The following is an 8,234-nucleotide window of genomic DNA, read 5'->3' as shown; positions in this document are numbered from 1 at the left end:
ACAATTTAGTAACAGGTGATGTTGAAGGTGAAAAAGGAACGTGACATAAAAAGAAAACTTGTGGATAATCTGAATTTATTTTCAGAGACTGCATACACTCAAAGCTACACATATTAAATATTTACCTTTTCCATAAGGAGGTCATTTTGACGTCATTTAGAAAACTTGTAGACTATTTTTTGATTAGAGTAATAATCCATTAGAGTATTTTCATTGAATGACGAATTCTCTCACACTCTCTCACACCCACACCCACACACGTCAAACAACCGAAAATTGTCCATGTGCACGCCTAGGAACACTTCATGTATATTCATAAGGGGAAAACAGGACACTCAATATGAGCTCTTTAAATGTATCGTCCAATATTCTCTGTATATTTCATCCAACTATGTCAACATTGGAAATTCATTTTGAGACCGACAGTCTCTTTCTTTCCACTCATCTGACCACTAACTTCAGCCTCCTCATCAAAAAGCCAAGAGTCTGTTCTCTTCAGTCCCCTCTGCCATTTAGGAAAAGTGGATCCCTGCAGAATTGAACGCATGCAGCAGTCTGAGGATGAAAATAAACACCCACAATTAAAAAAAAGTCACAAAAGCTATTTATTTCAAAGTAGATTCTTTGGCAAAGAGTGATCGAAGAAACAATTAAGTAAAAAGATGTTAAACTTACACCATGAAGTCATCGATGTCCATGGACCTGGCTCTTTTCTCACTGAAATCAGCCTCCTGTAAAACGCTCTCAATCTTCTTGCTGATGCTGAAGTCTGCTGGGACTTCCTGTCAAGGTGAAAAACAAGACTATAGATCCAAACTGGCCAACTGGTGAATTCAAAGCGGTAGGCGTGCACTCTCAAAAAACAAGGGGCAGAATTTACTAAGAGTGGAACATGACTGAAAAAGCTGCACACTGGGATATTCACTCACCACATTATGTACAGAACAGTGAATTCTGTAGTTCTTTTCCAGCAGCTGTTCCACCGCAGTCGACCTAGAAATTGTAAAATCAACATGATCATCAGTTTTTTTTTTTCCTCTTTTTTTCCCCCTCACATGCTCTTTTAAGAGAGGGTGCTTCAGTTAGAGTGGCAGCGTCTGCAGCAGGCAGGTACTCACTTGAAAGCTGCATTGAGGGTTTTGTTTTTCCTTACGAAGGCTATTCTGACCAGGCCGTCCCACTCCTTTTCAGGAAAAAGGAAAAAACAACGTTAAATATCTCTAGTTCATCTCCTGCTGTGACCGACTACTACATATTCACAGGGTTGACCACTTTAAGAATCAAACCTCACCTGAAAGTTAACGGGAGGGGGAGGATTTTTCGGTTCTATCCTGACAACACTTGACTCCACTTTTGGAGGAGGACGGAAATTATTCTTCCCTACCTGATAAAAAGGGGGAAAAACAACACTGAGACAAAGTTGTAGCAACACAGGAAAAATCTTGATGAAAATGAATCATCTAAGAGACACGGTGATGAGGCTGCGGTGCCTGGAGAGTTGCTGTCAGCGTGATAGACAAACATCAGAGGGTGCACACCAACCTTCATGAGGTGGTCTACACGAGCCAGAAGCTGTGTGTTGATGGACAGTCTGCAGTACAGCTTGTCTCCAGGTTGAGCGACCAGTCGCATAGCAAACTCTCTCTGGAACATCAACACGGCACACCTGAACAAAAGTAAAATCAAAGAGCTGCTGGATACTCAATGTGGACATGAGATGAATGCAGTTAAAACTCTTTTTTATTTACTTTCTTACCTGAAGAAAGGTCGATGCAACAGGAGCTTGAAGACAAACGGTGATGAAATCTGCACAAGACATTGAGAAATGTGTAGTTTTAGATAAATGCAATTAATGATATTATCAAATCAACTGTGTGGAGGAAAGCAAGTCTTTACCTGGTAAGGTAAATTAGCCACACAGACATCAAAGAAAGGTAGATCTGTTTTTAATACATCTCCAACTAATATTTGAAGTTTGGTCTGCATGGGGCTGTGAGAAAACACAATGTCCTTTCATTAGATCAAATATTCACTTTCTATTTAAATGCAGATACTATGCAAATTTATGCTGGCACAGTGTTGCCGTTGTCACTCACGTGCACTGTACTCTTTTCTGAAGTTCAGCTACCAATCTGCAGTCCAACTCACAGGCCACCACCTGCAAAAACACCAAATACTTTTTTAGACAGAACAGTGACAAATAACACAGGCCTAAATTATTATTGGCCCATTTGATTGTGTTTAAAGCCAGCAAGAAGCTGCAGCAGAGTGATAAGGTTCTCAAAAGGTATTAGTGAGGTAGTGAAAATGTTTTGAAATGATGGGAAACAACATGAGGTATGGTTTAAAAAAGGATAGTCTATTCAACAGAGCTAGATTTCTGCCTAAGAAACAATGAATTGGTCATTGATACGTGTAGATGGGAAATAATAATTCATCTGGGCAAAGGTTAAATGTATCATCGGAGTGATTGACTAGTGATACACCAGGGACACCACAAACTCCAGAATCTTAGCTGTGTAGATTATCTTTACTTTTAACTGTGCACATAAGACTTATGTCTTCTGGCCCTTTTTATAAGGATGTAGGAGAGAATTTGGAAAACTGAATAAAAGCATCACACACACTGCACTTTTTGTAAATTACCACATAGTAATATATTATTTAATTCCATAAATGCTCCCATCTCAACTTAGAGCAAGATAGCACTTTTTGACAGTCTGACCTTCTTTGCCTTTTCCAGCAGTTTAACCGTCATATTACCGGTACCAGGTCCCACCTCCAGAACCACATCTGTCGGCCTCAGAGCAGCCTGAAAAACATGACACATGCCAGCAACAACCATGGGTCAGGAAGACTGCGTATCATGATTGTCTGCGTGCAGGATTTGTCTTCAAAATGCTTTTTTTTCCTTTTTGCTACCATGCATGTGTGAAAAGCTCAACTGTACATGAACTTCTCAGTGCCAGAGTGCATTAGTACAGCCCACCTTTTCAATGATACCATTGACAACCAAAGGGTTCTTCAGGATGTGCTGGCCGATGCCAGTGTTGAACATGATCCCTGCAAGAAACAACAAACAGGACACTGTATACTGGGCTTGTGTAATGTCAACGATTAAAGCAATTCCTGGTAAAACAATTGGATTCAATTTCCTATTTCCACTGTTGACAAACTACTTCTAAGTCAAAGGCTCTTTGTCTGTTCTGTAGTGTATAACACCAGATTCACTCAATAATGTAGTGAATGAAGTCATGGCAAATTAGCAGTTAAACACAGGACACACAACACACACTATTTAACACTTGATAAGATACAGTTTTGACATTAACTGATAATATGATGGAGACTTCGCTGAAAGAACCGCAAGACATTTGATAATTCAACACGTACCCTAAACAGTGCTGTATGATATGTGGGTATTGACGGGCAGGTGGAGCCAATCCAAATCAAGATTTTTAGAATTAAGTTTGGTACCTTGTAACGTGATTAGGGAACGTGAGCTGAGCGTAACGAACTCACGTAAACAAACCTCTAATGTCAACATTTGTGACAGCGAGAACTTCAGCAACCATCAATGTGTGGTGTCTGACACTGGTATGGTGACGGAGTTTAAAACTGCTCATTGTTTTGTATCGACAGGATGATGAACTTTGACTTTAAAGCCCGTTTTCTTCCAGCAGCTGACCGTGGTGTTTGTCATGCTAACGCTAACCGCGTCCCCGGAGAAACATACCTTGGTTTTTCACCTCTTGGTGCTGCCTGCTCTTCTTCTCGGCCTTAACCTTCGGCATTTTTACTCGGTTATATTCCCGTTAAAGATCCAGAAACTACCAAGTTTGGAACAATTATTAAAAATATATCCGTCAACTCTCGGGAAACACGTGTGAGCCCGTTTCTTCTTCACTGACAGGATGTGCGGTAGGCTTAAACCTTTCCGCGCTTTCTGTGTCGCCCACTAGTGGCAACTGGACGCCATCTACATTGCTTTTACAAATGAATCCTACTGCTGGTTTTAATAGTTTTATTTGATTTATGTGACAATACAAGACAGAAACATATAAATATGAGTAAATAGAGTCATTCTCTAGTCAGAGATAGGAAACTCCTCCAGTGTCATGACAATGTCTCGAAGTTTGGGATCATCCAGCCAGTTGACTTTACAGGCCAAGAGGATACCCTGGAGAGAAACGCATACATTAATACATCAGCTGCTAAGTTCATTGCATGCATTAACCATTTCCAAACCTTGTACTGACAGAAAGTATGTTTCAATTCCTGTACAATTTACCCTGAGGACGTTCTGTGTCATGATGGTCATCTTTTTATATTTCTCCAGGTTGGCTTGGCCTTTCTCCAACACTGCTTTGTACTTCTCTGTATCTGGATGCTCTTTCTTGGACATAAACTCTTCCATCTCTTTCATTTTCTCATGTGTGAGCCGTTTCATCTCTACACACAAAAAGAAAAAAAACATTGGCGGCAAATTTACTCTAGTGTCAAAACATTTAATCCATCAGTTGTTCAACAGAAAATGAATAGATGACAATTCTGATAATTCATTGTTAGTCATGTCATGTGCACACGGAACAAAGAAAAGCTCCATCACACCAAAATTGAAAATAAACTACAGAACATACCAAGCCTCTTCTTCTGTATTTCTGAAATTTCATCTTGAAGAGCTCTAGACTCCTGTTGAAAAAACAAGAGGGATTTGGGTATGAAATTAATTGATATCACCACACGTTGGGCAAGTTCAAAGCAAGTGAGTGATGTCAGTGAGTTTCAAAGGGAAACCAGTTTGTTGTAAGTTTTGAATAATGAAATATTTGTACAGAAATGTATGTCCTGGGTCAGAAGAGACCATAACACACCATCTCAATATATCTGTTGGATCACTTATAATTCTGCTGGGACAAGTGATCACAGTGGCCTCACAAAAAACTTGTACTTACCTTCTGAAGTTGTTTTATACGTGAACAAAGACTCATGCAGTGATCGCTCACAGCTTTCAGTTCACTAAAAAAAAGCAGAAATGTACAAAACCATCATCAAAATAAAGTTTAAAAAAAAATAAATGTATGAGCTGTTTCAACATGTTGTGAGTTGACATACTCAGCCTGTGCATCATTTTGTTTCAGGTTTTCTCCAATAGCATGCCACATCTGCATTCTGAAAGACACCAGTCGAATCAATGAATGGTCAAAGTTAACAAAGGCTCACGGCTTGTATATCATATATTATATTTTTATATATTATTATCACATATGCAGAGAAATCACAACATTCATCACAGAAAAATAAAGATTGTTTTAAAATCCATTTACCTGTGTAGTGTCAATGTGCTGTTAAAATGATTTGTCTTGACAGTTTCCAGTTCACTGACATAATCTGGTCTGGAACAATTGATGAAAAATATATGTCAACAGAGTAAATTCTGAAATTAACTTTAATCTTACATTTAAATTCTAGATCCACATAGTTAGGCTAAATGCAAATACTCACAAGTCTCTCTCAGCTTCAGATGTGCTGCACGACCTCTTACTTTTTCCTATCACAGAAAACTTGATTGTAATGCTTTGTTTGTGTATTTGATGTAGATACAATGCGATGGAAATGAAGCGCTTATATATACCTGCATTGAGCTGTACTGCCATCTCAAAGCACTGGTTGGACATCTGCTGTCTTATTCTGACAAGAGACAATTACAAAGATTCAAACCATTGTCTTATAACAAGAGGTGATGTGCTTTCATGGGTGTGCAAGTGAATGGAAAGTGAATCTTAACCACTGGTGTTGGGGTGTGATTCATCAAAGAAACCAGCACTCAGCCACCGTGAGTTGAATAAAAACTGAAGTGTTAAAGCAGATGTGGAAGAAGAACCTCAGCATGTCTGCAGGCGGGGTATCCCTCTGTCCGGAGGAGCCGTCGGGAGCAGGGCCGTCATTCAGTGCCACAGCCTCCATCCTGTGGTTGAGGTGCACCTCACTGTTAGATGGGTCCATCAGAGAACAGTGAAGATGCCTGGAGAAAGTCTATTTCAGAGCACCTGGGTTTGATCCAAGAAGCACAACCACTAAACCAGTTTAGTAATGCTACACAACTCTTTGCTACACAAGTCGTAAATTAATACCCAAGCAACTAACTACCTTGTCGTTACACGACAGTGACTCACTGATTATACAACAGTTAGTTCAGACCAAGTAATTTGATTGGACAAGAGGCATTTCATGAGTGCTGCTATAGAGTACCACAGTACTGGGACTTTTAACTATATATATATATGTATATCACTCCGCTCTACAGGTGCTCTATTAACCGTTAATTAGCGTTACATTAACGGTCGTTATCTATCTTATATTTGCAAAGCTGAATATATTTCCAGAAATAACATTTGAATTAAATTATGCATGCTCGTAATGAAAAATAAACAAACATATTACGCTCCAAACGCATGTGTCAAAGTCAAAATCTCCAGGTGAGTAATTTACTTCCTATATAACGTTACTAGGATTTAACTATGGACCGATGGAGGTATAGGTTTATATGTCTTACCTTGCGGTACGTTAGCCACTAACTACGAGTGCTAATTGAAACTTTGACGATAACTTAGCCAAAGGTTTCAGCGGCTGTCACACATGAAACTTTGTTTACTGTCACTTTAGCTGTAGTTTTGTTTACATCAGTTAGTTTGAGGTGGAAACCCCGCCGGGAAGTGACGACATACCGTCACATTTCTGCTCCCGGCTAATGATGCAGCGCAATCTGCAGGTCAGGAGGGAGTAGTGACGGGTCGTCCGTACATAAAAATCAAATGGTGTCAATTTCATTCAAGTTTCTTCTTATTTTATTATGTCCAAACCTTCGAGTAAAGGGACGTCAAGATTAGCTGTCCAAAGGTACGTAGTACCAATGTCCAAACAAATGAGTAATTTGCCAGGAAATTAGGCTACAGACTTTGAGAAGTGGTCCTGCATCTGATACATACAATTGATGCATGGAACGGTTCTTTCTTTTCTTTTTTTTTCTTCATTACTTTTTACGAGACAAGTTTATAACAATGTTGTAAGTTGTGGACTGACTTAATACGCAAAAACAGATCACCAATTCATCTGATGTCAAAGCACACACAAACAATTTTATGTATGCAATTGTTCCAAGCACAGTAATATAAGCACAGTTAGAAATTTAACATTATGTGCACACAATGGATGATGTGGCTGCTTACAAACCGACATTGTAAAATCATCAAAATAAATGTGTAGGTTTCAGTATCTTGTGGACTGACTCACTCAGACAAGGTTTTCTGCAATATAGAATCTTATAATAATAATTTATAAGCTAAGCTACTTTACAATGCCTGTCCCTAAAATATATAAAACTCAACAAGTAAATGCATACAAAACAGCACACAAGTAATTTACAATCGATGACATATCATAAAGGGTGAGGCACCAGTTACACTGGTGTATTTTTGTATGTCTTAAAACCTAAGCTCTAATCCTTCAGATAATAAGTATCAGTCTATTTGATCTCATCCACCTCGCTTTGAAAGCGGATGATCAGTCAGTGCAATCGCTCACTGCGGTGCTCGGCTCAATCAATAGAGAGCTTCCTCAATCTCGCGAGATTATCGTCCTGACCTCAGTGTACTGTTGACCAGCGACCAGTGATTTCTGCGCAGGCCTGGTTCTGAGCGTTGGTCTGAGACGAGTTGTCGCCAATGGAGAACAAGAAGAGTAAGGTATGAGTAACAGTTGGTGGTTTTTATCTTTTTATCGTAGGTCTGCGCATGTTTGCTTCACTTTGACTGTTATAGGCCTCATTCCTACGAGCAGATGGTTGATCAATAGAAACTCGCTCCTTGAACATATGAAATGCACTAGCCTAGATCTAGAGAAGGTGAGCAGGTGCCTCTGCACTGAAGAGAAGAAGTTCATTTTTCCTTAGTGCAACACTGTATACACCATGCAAGTTGTGTGAAGGGTGCGTGTTCTTCTATTCTTCATTCTAATAGGCTAGGAAATTAAACATAAGTGAAGATGTCCTGCCATACACTGTTTATTAATAGACACGAGTATAATAGCTGTGGAAATATATCATCTCATCATTTGATTTGGCCAAAATGATTGTATCTTAATAAGAGATGTATTACTCAATTTGAGTGCTCTGGTCTTTCATACTCTTCTTGTCAAGGAAGCAATGTAATATATATATATATATATATATATAT

The 8,234-nt window shown here is 39.1% G+C and overlaps 3 protein-coding genes across 4 annotated transcripts in view; 1 reads left to right on the top strand and 2 right to left on the bottom strand.

Annotated features, from left to right (window-relative positions):
- Positions 1–58: 58 nt before the first annotated feature.
- dimt1l (DIM1 dimethyladenosine transferase 1-like (S. cerevisiae)) lies at positions 59–3,913 on the bottom strand. The gene is made up of 12 exons (XM_023413651.2): positions 3,737–3,913; positions 2,990–3,063; positions 2,726–2,812; positions 2,097–2,158; positions 1,897–1,990; positions 1,757–1,806; positions 1,543–1,666; positions 1,292–1,384; positions 1,119–1,183; positions 930–993; positions 676–782; positions 59–555 (listed from the first exon to the last, which is right to left on the bottom strand). Exons 1-12 carry the CDS (start codon positions 3,792–3,794, stop codon positions 513–515), a joined length of 921 nt encoding a protein of 306 aa, XP_023269419.1. The 5' UTR covers positions 3,795–3,913; the 3' UTR covers positions 59–512.
- A 97-nt stretch (positions 3,914–4,010) lies between these two features.
- On the bottom strand, positions 4,011–6,722 carry cenph (centromere protein H). 2 transcript variants are annotated; one of them, XM_023413654.2, is made up of 10 exons: positions 6,557–6,722; positions 5,885–5,968; positions 5,636–5,691; positions 5,506–5,551; positions 5,328–5,396; positions 5,116–5,172; positions 4,956–5,019; positions 4,641–4,692; positions 4,292–4,452; positions 4,011–4,180 (listed from the first exon to the last, which is right to left on the bottom strand). In XM_023413654.2, exons 2-10 carry the CDS (start codon positions 5,965–5,967, stop codon positions 4,088–4,090), a joined length of 681 nt encoding a protein of 226 aa, XP_023269422.1. In that variant the 5' UTR covers position 5,968; positions 6,557–6,722; the 3' UTR covers positions 4,011–4,087. The 2 variants fall into 2 exon arrangements, with proteins under 2 accessions (XP_023269422.1, XP_023269420.1); XM_023413652.2 differs by having other exon boundaries at positions 5,885–6,050; positions 6,557–6,721.
- A 911-nt stretch (positions 6,723–7,633) lies between these two features.
- Positions 7,634–8,234, top strand: part of LOC111660294 (betaine--homocysteine S-methyltransferase 1-like) — a 3,383-nt gene continuing 2,782 nt past the window's right edge. The window contains exon 1 of the mRNA XM_023413503.2: positions 7,634–7,745. Coding sequence (XP_023269271.1) covers positions 7,725–7,745 — 21 coding nt within the window. The 5' untranslated portion in view covers positions 7,634–7,724. The remainder of the gene's footprint in view (positions 7,746–8,234) is intronic.

This window comes from Seriola lalandi, unplaced genomic scaffold (assembly GCF_002814215.2).
Source record: "Seriola lalandi dorsalis isolate HSWRI2012SDOR001 ecotype SW California unplaced genomic scaffold, Sedor1 jcf7180002054517, whole genome shotgun sequence".
Classification (NCBI taxonomy): domain Eukaryota; kingdom Metazoa; phylum Chordata; class Actinopteri; order Carangiformes; family Carangidae; genus Seriola; species Seriola lalandi.
Note: the sequence above shows the minus strand (reverse complement) of the source record. Positions and strands in the feature narration are given on the sequence as shown.